The following is a 14,087-nucleotide window of genomic DNA, read 5'->3' as shown; positions in this document are numbered from 1 at the left end:
TTGGATAATGGAAGACTTACTCTCGGTTTTCTTTTTTGGGCGAGTTTGTGCAGTTAAGTAAGGCAGTTCACTAAAGAGTCCAACTCTTTCAATGTCTGGTTTGCCAAATTTCTGGCCAAGGTTTGGAGAGTTTGATCGGATTTTAGCCATTTTTAATAAATTTGGAAAATAAATGTCAATGTTCTGACTGACGCATTGTCACATGTCTTTATTACAGAATTTCACCAACAGGTAAGTGAAAGATTCTACAACTTATATGCTGTCGGCAAAGAAAATTTAATTATACGCTTGAAACTGAACGCTTTCTTTTGCGAGAAATTTTAAAACGTCAAGTTTTCAATCATTTAGGTCTAAATAAAAGACGGAATATTCGAAAAATATTTATCACTAATCAAATATTACAAAAGAATCACGTATGGTAAAATGTTCTCTACAGTATGGTACACATATACATAATAAATTAATAATTAAAACAACCACTATCCCGATAGAACGTCACTTAACTATAACAGTCTTTTCTAGAATCAATTTTGCTTATTGAAAGCATTAACTATCGCATTAATGCTTTCATAGGTTCCAGTGACGCAGCCGACGACTCCTATTACTAAAATTATCACATTCTTACAAACTGTAATTTTTTTTAGATCACCGTAACTATAACTCGTAACAAGATCTAAAACTGGAGGAAATAGCAACGCAAGAGCAGAACTGCTAACTGCTCCGACTAGAGAAATGAAGAGATTCAAGAAGGGAATGGCTTCAGCAAGAATGACTGTAAAATAATTTGAGTTAGAAATGTTAACATAAAAGTATAAGAAAAACTTACATGTGATTAAAACTAGGAAAGATCTAAAAGCCATTTCGGCGAAAACTGGATACTTAAAAGGTCCCAACAGACTTTGTAGATTCGGAAACATAATTTCCACTGCTATATAGAACTGAAGAGCATACGTCAACAGAATTCCCAGTGAAATGATTATTTTTACGGACTGGGCCAAACTAAAAAGTTAGTTGGAAATAAAATAAAACTAATCTTTAGAGAGAGCTTACATATCAGTTTCAGGCAAATTAAGAGTAACACTACCCTTTATTAGTTCACCATATTTCAGGTACGATAAAGAACCAATTAAAATGTAAAGCAGTGTGACTACAGTCATGCCAACGTTAAGCACTCCAATTGGTCTCTTGAAATCCTTTCGATTTTTCATCTCGTTGTGCAACGGCAGAACCTGAGAACAAGACATTAAGATCAAACAATAACATTGTTTTCAATACTTACAAGTCCGATACCTTCAAATGCAAAAACTGCTGTCCCAAAGAAAAGTGGAAATTGAGATACAGTGGCTACGTAATTTCTCTCCGAGATGTCAGGGAGATCTTGAGAAGTGTAGTAAACCGTAATAATTAGTCCCATTAACATAAAAACGTTGGCGATAGTGGAAAAAGGCGCCAAATACTTCAGATTTCGAATCAGTGAAGTGCACAGGATAGGCAACAAAATTATTGCCATGTGAAGATGAACGTCCATTACATAACCGTAGTAGTCTAAGACCTAACGGAAATAGATTAGAATTCAAACTTGTCTAATTCAAAAGTTATTACCTGTTTTGCGTTTTCTGAAATAAAAACAAAGTATACACAGCAAAAGCCTAACTGGGTTACGCAAAGAAATATATTTACAAGCCTTTTCATAGTTTTTGCAATTTTCTGCATGGCTGGAGGACCGGTAGCAAAGCAGAGTTCAACCGTTTCAGCGAAGTCGGGTGGTATCGAAACTTCTTTTTTGGTGGTCATTTTTCTAGCTGCCGACAACTGAAATAATCATTCAAATAAATTTGTATAGAGGAAATAATAACAAATAATCTAACTAAATTAAATTAAACTAATTATATAACTAATTGATTACAAATCACATTTAATTTTTATCATCGACGTTAACTAATTCATTTTAATAAGAAAGTATGAACTTGCCACTGTTTAGGAAAATTTTGGTTTAGAAAACTTATCTTTTAATCACCGTTTCAAATTAAACAAATTCTTAAGTCGGTGATTTTAATCTGAACTCTATAATCATTTTAATTTTATTGTAGATAATAAAATAAATCGCTCAAAATTTATTCATGGAAAAAATAAAATATCAATTACCATATTTAGACGATAAAATAAAAAAGTTTGCGTTTTCACTGCCAATTCTTTTATGTGGATATTCAAGTTATTCCGTAAATTGAAGTTATCTAATATAAATGAATAGGGTTAATACCAACTTTATTTCTATAATTTAAATAAATATTAACATCAAGTTAATAGTTCTTTCTAAGAAGAATAATAAAAACGATTTAGATAAAATGCCTTAATGCAAATCTAGTTTAAACAACAACTATTTACGGAAAGGTTCATTTTTAGACAGTTATACCCACCTAAAAATTCCATGAATCATCAATTTTTTACTCTAATATTCTGGTAAATGGGCCACAAAATATTTTCGAAAAAAAAAACACTATAAAATTGGTAATATATTTTAAGTATGTAATCCTATTTGATTTATTACTTTTATTTAATATTTTTTGCATAAATGTTTCCGCGAAATTAAAGTTAACCTTTATTGATTATTAATATTATTACTTTATTTATTAAACTAAGTACTTTGATTACTTATTATTATCTATACACACTTGGATAAAATTCTTGCAATTAGTCGTATTTTATCTGTTTTAATTACTCAAATATACAAGAGGCTTTAAATTTGTTAAAGAAATTGACGCACATTGGCGATAAAAATGTGTCAATCAATATGTTTTTGTCAGTTTAGATTATTATTTTGCGCCGTAAGCATTTGTGTATACGTTATTTTATAATTTTTATTTTTTTCACGTGATAAGTTGATGTTTTGACATGACAATAACAAGTAAGTAGGTAATGAAAAACTGATAAAGAGAACCCTAAAAGCGCTATATATTTTATTAATGTCTCACTATTTGTTTTTGTAAATTTGTAGTGAAAATAAAATTAAAGTTTTCCACAAGCTAAAGATGCGGATGATTAGCAAACTGGCAGCATAATTAAAAAAATTCCAACATGATACCACATCTCAATTTTTCTTAATAAACAAAGATTAATAGTGTTTTTATCGTTATACGAAGTACTAACAACTTATCAATAATTCATATAGGTACAATAATATTGTAAAATTTTTCACACTACCTAACATGCGAATTTATAACAAACTTCTGTCACACGTATAAATAAGGAATTCCAATTATGTCGAACCTGGCACCTGCAAAATCACTCTCATGAATAAATACTAAAAAAGCAATGAATCTGATCTTTATTATCATGATAAATCCTAATCATTTCTGGTTGCAGCTAAAATAATATTCCCTGATAAAAGTCGTTTTGGCACGAGTTTTATCCTTGCGAATCCATTCAATAACAGGAAACTATTGTCAGGTATAGTCAAGTAAAGGATCACGAGGCCTAGACCCAGTATCCGGATGTCTCTTCATTAGTATTCTGCACACGATCGTCGTAATTGCCGTCACAAACACAAAATGACTAAAAACAAACTGCTCCAAAACTCAGACCAAATAGATCATTACTTCATTAATAAGAAGTTGTGCGTAGGAGATCGTTTCCATAATCTTGCAAATGAAACACAAGAATTAAATGCCCACGGGTAACTTCTTATTGTAGCCGATCCAGTTCTGTCTGGATTCCGATTACCGTACCAATGACGTCAAAATAACTTGAGAGCTCTCCACAGGTTCCACAGAGAAAAAAGTGAAACTTTCCCTTGGTGCAATTTCAACGCCAAAACCGACAAAAATGGGTACTGTTTCTTTATGTGACTTGCATCTCGAAATAATTACTGTCGTTACCTTTTTAGCATGATGTCAAAATTATAATCATACATTAGTCTTTCCTGTGATGTCATGTTTTTTTCTGACTAATTTTTCGACAAATCCGTTATTTATAGTAAAAGTATTTTACATAGTTTAATTTTATCCAAGCATGAAAATCACTCGGTCATCCAACAGTTTAATTCAGATGTTCGTTTTTCTAGAATTAATTGTAACGAAATTGCTTGCATCCCGTTATTAGTTGGCAAGAACAACGTTAATAACAAAAAAAATTGAAGGCAGCGTGGGTGGACACGAGTCTGTAATGCGCGATTAAGTAATAAACTACAGAATAACAATAAATTATCTTCGTTATAGTTTCCGCAATTGACTACCTAGTGGAAGTGGATTGTTTTACACCTTTCTATTGATAGGTTGAAGAGCATCTTTATATGCAAAATCAACCACATATTTCGATCTTTCAGGAGCACGTTCAGACTTCGTCAAGGATAATAATTAAGCTCGCTATGTGGCGCAGATATGAATCTAAACTTGTTTCAGGAATCTTACATAAGAAGTCAGTAGTTCTCTGGTTTTTGAATGAAAAAATACTGATTGTCTCCCAATAAACTAACTAATATCTTAGGATTTGTTTCAATTCACACTGAATATCTAAATTCAGTATTCTTACTTTACCGCTGGTATGCAACTTTATGAAGGACAACGTGATAGAAACCAGAAACCTTTATTGTATTTTGTTAATTGACTGACACGTAATTGTCCACTGGAACTCTCAATAACATGACCTAAACGCTTCAATAAAAGCCATTGAACCGTAACATCGCAAACATGGAAACATATCTTGATGCCTAATTTTTTGCATGAGTGTGGAGATTTCGCATGAGACTCAAATCTTTTTCACAATTCATTGAAACATCAGAAAATGGTCATCAATAACACAAGAAACGTTTTAAGGATGATTTTCTCGCAACACCGCGGCTAGAGGCTAACTGGTTGAATGTCACAATTAATTTTTTTCTCGGTGAAAATTAATTAATATTGTTGCTACTGCTTCTGTTTAAAAGTAATTTATAGCTAAATATCAGCGCTTTTCTTACACATGAACAAAGTAAATTCGCAACACTTGATTTTTTACGTTCATGAACTGCTTTTGTTCATTGCTATTGTTAACTTTTAATTCCACAACAAACCAATTTGCCGAGGTCTAAACAAAAAACTTAATAACATGTTTAAACTTTTATACCGAGCTCAGAAAAATGAACGTCTAAACGACTTGCAATAATTATGTTGGTATTTTGGATTGTTATGGACCATTTTGACAATTTGGGATCGTTTGTTCGTTTGATTTATACAGTGATCAAATTCCAAAAGATTTTTTGCTCCTCTATTTTACACCGTGTTTAAAGTTTTTTTATCTTTTATTCTCAAACAATTTTTATCTGCAAATTATGTTTTAAATATGAAACGAACAATATCAACAAATTTTAAATAACTATTTTTACAGAACAGTACTGATATCGTTTTGTGACGATTTAATTGTATAGTAAAGAATGTCCTTTGGAGTAACCTGAACACCCGAGCGAGCAGGAAAACAGTAAATTACAACAAAACAATAAAATAATTGTGTTAACACTAATCAACTTCTAATTTGAATGAACAAGTTTCCCACCACACAATTTGCCGGTGAATAGTGGAGTTTCCGCAAGTACATACTATAGGACTATAAATCGGAACCACTTATTAATCAGTACAAATGTTGAAACCAGTATTTGTATCAGTTCTTATAATTAATTATAATAGTAGTAGCCCCAAGGTTCTAATAATAAGTTTACCTTAAGCTAACTTACCAGCAAGTGCTGACAATGAACGCAGATAATTCCTAATAATAAAACGATTCCTGGACCCACAAGGATTCCGGCGTTCCGGATGGCGTCCCCCATTGCAAAAATTCCCGAACCCACATTTCCTTTCAATAAATGCATCAAGGTCTCGCCGTATCTTGGAAAAAGAAAAGTATATCAGTGTTGGGAATAACTGTTATACAACTCTTGAGAATACTTTGACTATCAAGGCCGATTGGAAGAATAGACAAAAATAAAAATGAATCATAAGAGGTAATCAACGGAAAGTCATTACCTCCTTGTACTTACGACGTAGGATGTTCAACGGAAACACCATGACCGTGTCCACCCCCGCCCCCAGGAACTTTGTCTTTGGAGTCTTTTTCATGCATGGGAATGGAAATGATTGGGTCTTTAGACTGAAAAGTCATAAATACATTTTCATTGCTGCAAAAAAAATAGAAAGTCATTTGAAATTTTGAATGTCCGTATGGTTGAAGTGATAAGTCGTGGACCATCACGGGTCGACGAGTTAACCACTGGATTATACGTTGATTAGAAAAAATGGAGAACAAGGTAAACAAGTGGGTACCAGGAATTGAGTTAATCAAAGCTCGCCAATTTATAGACAATAACTTACTTATAATCATACTTTCAATAGATAATGAATGACATTCCGCAATTGGACGGAATAGCACATCTTAGACGGTTTAGAACAAGAATTTTATACAATGGTATGTGCATAAATTATTGAGGATTTTGATAAACAATTAGCTGAGCTATTAAAAGTTCAATACTCCTGACACCAAATTTCAGTCCCTAATAATTCAAATCGTACCTGTTATCTTTCGATTGATAGCTTGACTGGGATCCATGCCATGGCTGCTTATGGTCATTTGAGGGAAGACTGGAATTGTTCTGTAATTCCATACTGAAAAAAAAACATTTTTCTAAAGTTCAAGCTATTGCACAAGTGACAACCACTTGATAAATTCCTCAAGTAATTAATATTTTCAAAGAATGCAAATATGTTAAGTTGAAGGTAACATAAATTTTCACATTCACACTGTTCATTTCCTTCTGTCAATAATTAGTCTGCAAAAATGAACAATGTCGTGAAAGAGACTCGTTTCAGTTTCTATTAATATGAGAGTGGGGATGTTATTTTTTTAGTTTTACGCAACATTTTATTTTTTGGTTCCATAATAAATAAAATGCAACGAACTGGAATTAGATGTGTTCTCCATTCTATTTGTGGTTAGGAGGTTAACTATTATTAAAACGTATCTTTTTGACTGGACACATTTTTTTATCTATGCATATGCGATGTAACCTAAACTTAATCTTATTACAAATTATCTTGAATTTTAAGAAACGGTAAGCTCAACAACTAGGTGGAATTTTTTTGAAATTATCTTTTATAATGACTTAAGTGTTTTCGACGATTCTTGATGGGGAAACTTTTATGTAAAATTACCAAACATATTGACTTATTTGCTAATATTTAGTAGGTAATTCCAGATAACTAAGTTTAGTCTTTTCATTATAATTATTTATGAATTTTAGTTAGTTAAAAACTCTGAGTTTTATCTATAAATTTCCGGTTTACAGACGTACACTCTTATCCATAACATTAGTTTATTACGGCTCTTTTTTTATTTTTTATTTAATCTACAATTAATTTAAGACAGCGTACAAAGGACCAGGCCTAAAGACTTATGCATCAATATTAATATTAAATGAGATTTAGATAAAAGATTGTTTTTAATTCAAAAAGAATAAGAACTTATGTTTTGTTGTCACTAGTTATGCCGGGTTTAAAATAGTCTAGAACTTAAACTATGGTTATTTAAAAGAATATAAAGATAACTACTTACATACATTGATGCTAAAATGATTTGACAAATGTACGATTGTTTACACCAACAGTTTCAGGTATCGGATCACAACTAAATAAGCTTAACAACTTTACCTCCTTTTTTGGACAGTTGTAAAAACGTCGTGAAGGTTAAACGAGGCATTCTTATCAAAAATTTGAATTGAACTCTACATGACAGTGACCAGCCATCATTAAATAAATTGTTTAAAATACTTGTGCAATAATAAATGTATTTCATTTCAAAAAAATAATTATAGCCATTTCATTTCAGTTCCATTTCATAAACTCATTAAAAAATAAATTTTATATATGCATTGTTTTAATAGTCATTACTAATACATGACTGATAATTATAATGATATCTAATGATCTTATTGGTCTTTACCTACTAAACTGCGAAAATAAAAATATCGGTACATATAATTTATATCTCCATAATTGTAAATTTATAAAATTGAACAAAAGATCAGGAAATGTAATTTTTTACCACATACCGACTGTGCAATATTTCATGTACAATACAAAAATTACTTGTTACGATTTTAGTCTGCTAGTTTCTTTTTCTTTATGTATTTGCGAAATAACTGTTCTACTTAGATATGTTTGAAAATTAAAATTTACCAACTTTGCAAAAAAAAGAAACGGCTAAATGTTTGAAATTAAAAAAAATATAAATGCAATAAATAAAAAAAAAGAAATTAAACACTTCGAACGCGTGCTCGTGTTTATAAACATACCTGTATATGACGAGTTGTACAACAATTTACTGTTCGTGCTTGCTATACACACACAACTGACACGGAACATACCTTTGAAAGCCGACTTTAAAGATATACCTAACTAAAGCGTACTTAAACTATCCCTACTCTTGCTCAAAGATAGAGAACTATAGCTGTTTGTCTTGTTTATATTCCTCACTTGCAAAAATTTCCTTTTTTAAATTGAACTAATCAGTAGTATAAACCCAGTTTAACCAGGCAACAAAGAGGCCTAAAGTAGTTTAAAATATTTGGGATAAAGCAGTTTGTACAAAATCATATCTAGAGAGAAATACCTACATTAAATTTTTTACAACTTCATTTGTTATTGTAATTATTGTTGAAAACAATTTGTTATGAGTACAATTTTGTTTGAATTTATTTCTTGAAATTTGTGGCTTATACCCAAAACATGTTTTTTTAAATAACGTATTAGTATCCACTAGTGTAAAATATTTTTGTTTGTTTTTCTATCATCTGAGGTACATTTTATGTAAGAAATTTCATGGTTCACTTATTCTGTATAATTTAATTGTGAAGAGTTTTTATGTAATGAAGGCCGCAGGTGGAGTTCCATTGCCACCCAAAGTCATTTAATTTCACGAAATACGAGAGAATTTACACATGACTTGCATCTATCAACACTTTGATTTATCTTAGGTCTGACACTTAAAATTCAAGAACAATAATAACAATTAAACAATACCCATCATGTCATAGAGCCGTAGGTAAATCACTAATCAGTAATCAAGAGAGATGGCACTTGAGAGTTCACAAGATTTGTAACATAGTAACATAATACATTACTTATTGCACAATGCAGAGATTCTAATTGCATTGTTACTAACAAACAAAAATAAAAATTTTGACTATAAAATAATTAAAAAAAAACTGATTCTGAATTTTAGTGGAATATAGAGGCTGACAAGTAATGTTGCGGTCATAGACTACTTGAACGGTCATAAACTATCCTGAAATCTGTAATTATTTTTATTATTTTCGTTTTTATTTAAATAGCAATAACGCTTGAAAGAGTTACAAACATTTAACAGTCGTAATAATAATTACTTTATTGTGCGGCAAATAAATTTATTTTTACAATTACGAACCAACTACGCCACGGGTATAAAATAATAGCTGTCAAAAACTTTACAGTAATAGGTCTCCATGGATACAAAACCACTTTATCATTAAAACTGAATCAATGACCGAATTTCTTTGCGATAATTCTTGATGTACCTACTTGATTTGTGATAGTATGGTACTTAGATAAAGTTTTGTACACTCGTTAGGTTGTACAACTCGAAAACTGGATTTAATTTGTTCAAACAAAGGTGCCAAAATATGCAAGAGTCATGGAGTTATTTTTTGGATAATTTCTTTACATCTTTGATTTTACATCAAATTATGTTTTCATGTATATTTTTAATGTTTTAATATTTTTTTACATCACAGATTCGTACTTTTAACGTACTTTATATTTATATTTATATTTCTATACAGTCTCTATCTACTGGGTGTTATTTAAGTAAAGCACCAACTTTGACTAAAAATCTAGTGGTTTAATTATAATAAAACGAAAGTGACAAATATCTGTCACATATGACATAATTAGTCAGTCAGTGGCGGCACAAATGTGTACTTGGAACTGAATATTTCATTCAAATAATCATAATCATAATCATCAAATTATAACAACATTCAAATAGTCCTTTACTCCGATCTAGACAAAGATATAAACGCTGCAACAAGGAATAATTTACTGTTATCTCAGGACTACAACTTTTCAGCACAACTTGACAGATATCTGACTGCGTGCACCTATGTCTCTAAATGTCAGGTGTGACATGTGTGACATTTTGTTCCACGAAATTACTTGATTTCTTAAACTTTACAAGTATCCAATCTGAGACGTGATTGGTTATTTTTTAGTTTTTTCACTGCTTACAAGAAGTGTTGCAAAAAAAAGTTTTTCCAGATTTCAATTTCTACCATCTTCCCAACATTGCTGTTACAGTTAGGTGCTTTACGTACCTAACACCCTGTATATGTCCATTTTAAACATAAAAAAACCTAATGCATTTATTGAAATTTACTTAAAAATAAGAGCCGAATCTAACTAGTTCTTAAATATGGCGGAAGCGCTACTTTGCATTGCCATTTTGTCGGGCTACATTATATGTGTTAAGTAATTCTGTCAATCCCTTGGACATTTTTTTTAAATTCATAATTCGGTATCTAAACATATTTTTAATCCTTTTCTAGAACGTTTGTAATCTCTAGATTTTTTTTTGACTGCTGGTTCGGAAGTAAACAACATACGAGAAATTGTAAGTGTGCTTTTTTTTGTCTACTAAACGCACAATTTTAAGTCAATCAACGAAGAGTCTAAAATCTCTTCTTTTTTTTGCTAAACATTCTAGGTAACAAATAATAATTTCAAAGGTTCATCTTTAATTTTGTTTATGTCACTTTATTACTTTATTAGTTATTAGTTAACTTATTTGGGTGTTGTTAATTACTATTCTAGATTGCAAATATGCAAGAAGAAAACATATGCTTACCTTTCCTAATAAATACAGGTATCTACTAATTTATCTATTTATGTAGTAATCAAGTTTTGCGGTTTTCGGAATAACCAATAATTTGTTATTTATTTCTTTTCATATTTCTGCCGTACATTAACGGATTTGTGTACGTCACACATCATGTGCATACCTATAGAAAAACAATTGTTCCACATCAGTATCTATTTTATCTTTTGTACCCACATGCCATGGAAACAAATACAGTAACAAAGTTTTGCATTGAATTAAATTAATATATAAAATTATCAACAATCCCAATTTCTGAGGAAAATTCCATGTCAACTCTGTGGTACTTCAATTTTTGAAATTCCAGATAACGTCAAATAATCGATGCCAAGGTATGAGAAAAAAACAAGTAGGTACTCAACTGGAGTGTTTGCCCTTTGTATCAAAACATGTAACAATGAGCGCAAATACGTATTGTCTCTACACTGGGAACACGGAACATGCACCTAAACCTCGACCTAATAATTTGCCACCCAACATAATTCTGTCCTTTAATTTTTAATCTTCAAATCTTTCATGTGTCTGGAATAATAAAACAGTTCAAAGCGTCATTAACAGTGATAAATACTACGTGACTTGAAAAGAAATATATGACAAAAACGTGAATTTGGATGCCTTCTAGGAACTACAATTACCGTTCCATGCTTGCAATTTAGAATTAGTTTATTCCATTGACGTCCGAAACCAAAGTTTTGCTTCATTTATCTTACAAAAGAAAGTGTGACAAAGTTGTGGACCTTGAGGAACAGTATTGATCACGGGAGATGTTCGTGTTACAGTACCGTGATCATAATTAAAAAATTCATCAGTGTTTGATTTTTGACTACGGAACCATAACGTTCTCGATTTGGTACAAAATGGTACATAAAACCACGTTAGTCGTGCGTGACGTTATGAATGACGCAATAGATATGAAGTCAAGATTAATAATAATTAAGATTTCCTTGCAAAGTAAATTAGAAGAACAAGACAAGTGCGTATTGTACTAAGATTGTTAATGCTTGAAAGACAAGGTGTTCACTTTTAATCACGTTTGCTACTCTTGATAACACAATAGTAAATATATATATCTTATCAGTGAGTATATTATGTAAAAGGACATTAACAGATAATTTTTGAAATCTCTATGACATTTCCTAAATGTGCAAGATAATGCTCTGATTGAACATATTGTCCATTTTTATTTAAAATGAAACACGCATAAACCGTAAATTTCAGTGTCATGTTATTGACATGTACTGAAAGTCTTAATTCTAATAATTCTTATTTAAATATTAAATTATGTACTAGAATAATTTTGGTAAATGAAAAGCTTACACCACGCTTCTGCTTCAAGTTCCAAGTATAGGTATACATTGGAAGCATAAACAAACACTTTTGTATTTTTAATATTCACAAATAAAGTAAGCAAATATGTTGATCGCTTAAATAAGATGTAAAAAGACTTTGCCCTTCCTCTGGAAAAATATAAAAAGTGTCCATGGATTTGGTTATCGATTTTGCAATGACTCCTACAAGTGGAATCTTTTGGATACTTTACAAAATGTCACAGTTAAGGTCTTTGTAACTGATGTTGACGTCATCTTTGAATTTCAGAACTCAACATGAAAACAAAAAAATGATTTAATGAGCAGGTATGTAAGTTTCAAATTATAGCTTCTGGAGTACTATTTGTATCATTATTTTATTTGTGTTGTAACTGCTACCTTAGGTTGTAATTAACTTTTTTCTTTTTAAGATTACTGCTCATTATGATCAAAATAATGAAATGCTGAAAATTGTGAACAATTTTTGTTACCAATTTACACGATCTACAAATTATACATAGAAAATAAAAATACTATTTTTAAACTGAGACCATTTTTATATTTTAAACTTTTTTTTTCATCTCCATAATCATAACTTCTCGACCTAAAAACATAATCATTTTCCCAGTAATTTTTCGTATTTATTTGAATATTATCTAAATTTACTGAAACAGTTACTGAAATTTTTATCAGCACATGCTTATTTTTAAGTATTTAGAAGTGTAAGCATGAATATTATTCAGCACTGGTGTCGGCGTCATCAACGTTGATCTTGAAAAACAAAGTCACAATTAAATGCAACGTTTCTAGCCTTTCTCAAGGATTCAAATTTGCGACTTCAATATGTTCAAATTACCTCGCTGTATTATAATAATTAAATTATTCTAATTGTGTTACACATACTGTTTGATATTCTGATTATTAGATACTCTCCAATCAAAAACTTATCGTTTTATTGCCACTACCTAGACCTAGATGGTTTATCTACAGAAAGTCCTAGTTGTGAAATATTGGATTTATTACTTTATGAAACTATCCGTAAGTAGGATAATATTATTTCCTAATAGAGATTTAAAGGTATTGACCTCAACCTTACAAATACCTAGGATATGAGATAAAAATAAGTGAATGGAAAATAGTTTCTTCCTTGACTTTGTGCTCTTGAATTCTTATCTGTCGTCAAAAAAATGACAAATTTTCAGATTAATGAAAAATGTGTAAACGGCATTTTTAATACTTAATTTAAACTATCTATGTATAAAATTTAGAAATTAATAATCGAACATTCTAATTTTATAAACAAAACAACTCTATATTTTATGGTCTCCAAACTGGAAAAGTACAATTTGATAAGGCATTACAACCTGTGATAGGAAAAAAATTCCATTATGTTTGCCAAGTGTGACAAATATTTAATTAAATAAATAGATCTAATTGATAATAATCATTTCCTATCCATGTTTGCTTTTTTATGTTAGCTGAAGCAACCGAGGGCCTATCATAAATAAATTTTGCAAGAGTTTTGCCTCTTGAATGAAATAGTTACTTTCTTGAGCTAGATTTTTTAAAATAATTGAGTTTTTCTATTTCCTAAATACTAAACGCAATGAAGTAAGTAGGTACATTTCATTTTTTCGGGGGGAAAACAACAACAGTGTTTGCGTGAGGTAGGCGTCAAACGATTTTGCAAATATTTCAGTCATTCTGATAAAAAAATCTATAATTATGTAAAAATTTATGACTTCAAGTGCTCATAAATTTTTTAAACAACGAAAACTATGAGTGATGATAAATATTGTGTATTATTTAAAATTATTAAATTAGATTTCTGTACTGTGATTCATATAAAAA

The 14,087-nt window shown here is 30.5% G+C and overlaps 1 protein-coding gene across 2 annotated transcripts; it reads right to left on the bottom strand.

Annotated features, from left to right (window-relative positions):
- Positions 1-367: 367 nt before the first annotated feature.
- On the bottom strand, positions 368-8,426 carry LOC148178947 (proton-coupled amino acid transporter 2). Of its 2 annotated transcripts, XM_088029444.1 has the most exons (9): positions 8,315-8,426; positions 6,537-6,629; positions 6,008-6,145; positions 5,705-5,855; positions 1,603-1,812; positions 1,280-1,552; positions 1,051-1,229; positions 827-999; positions 368-772 (listed from the first exon to the last, which is right to left on the bottom strand). In XM_088029444.1, exons 2-9 carry the CDS (start codon positions 6,626-6,628, stop codon positions 525-527), a joined length of 1,464 nt encoding a protein of 487 aa, XP_087885570.1. In that variant the 5' UTR covers position 6,629; positions 8,315-8,426; the 3' UTR covers positions 368-524. The 2 variants fall into 2 exon arrangements, with proteins under 2 accessions (XP_087885570.1, XP_087885571.1); XM_088029445.1 differs by lacking the exon at positions 8,315-8,426 and having other exon boundaries at positions 6,008-6,117; positions 6,537-6,628.
- Positions 8,427-14,087: the final 5,661 nt, after the last annotated feature.

This window comes from Gnatocerus cornutus, chromosome 2 (genome assembly GCF_029298725.1).
Source record: "Gnatocerus cornutus isolate USDA-ARS CGAHR chromosome 2, icGnaCorn1.1, whole genome shotgun sequence".
Classification (NCBI taxonomy): domain Eukaryota; kingdom Metazoa; phylum Arthropoda; class Insecta; order Coleoptera; family Tenebrionidae; genus Gnatocerus; species Gnatocerus cornutus.
This window is presented reverse-complemented; position numbering and strand designations above follow the sequence as displayed.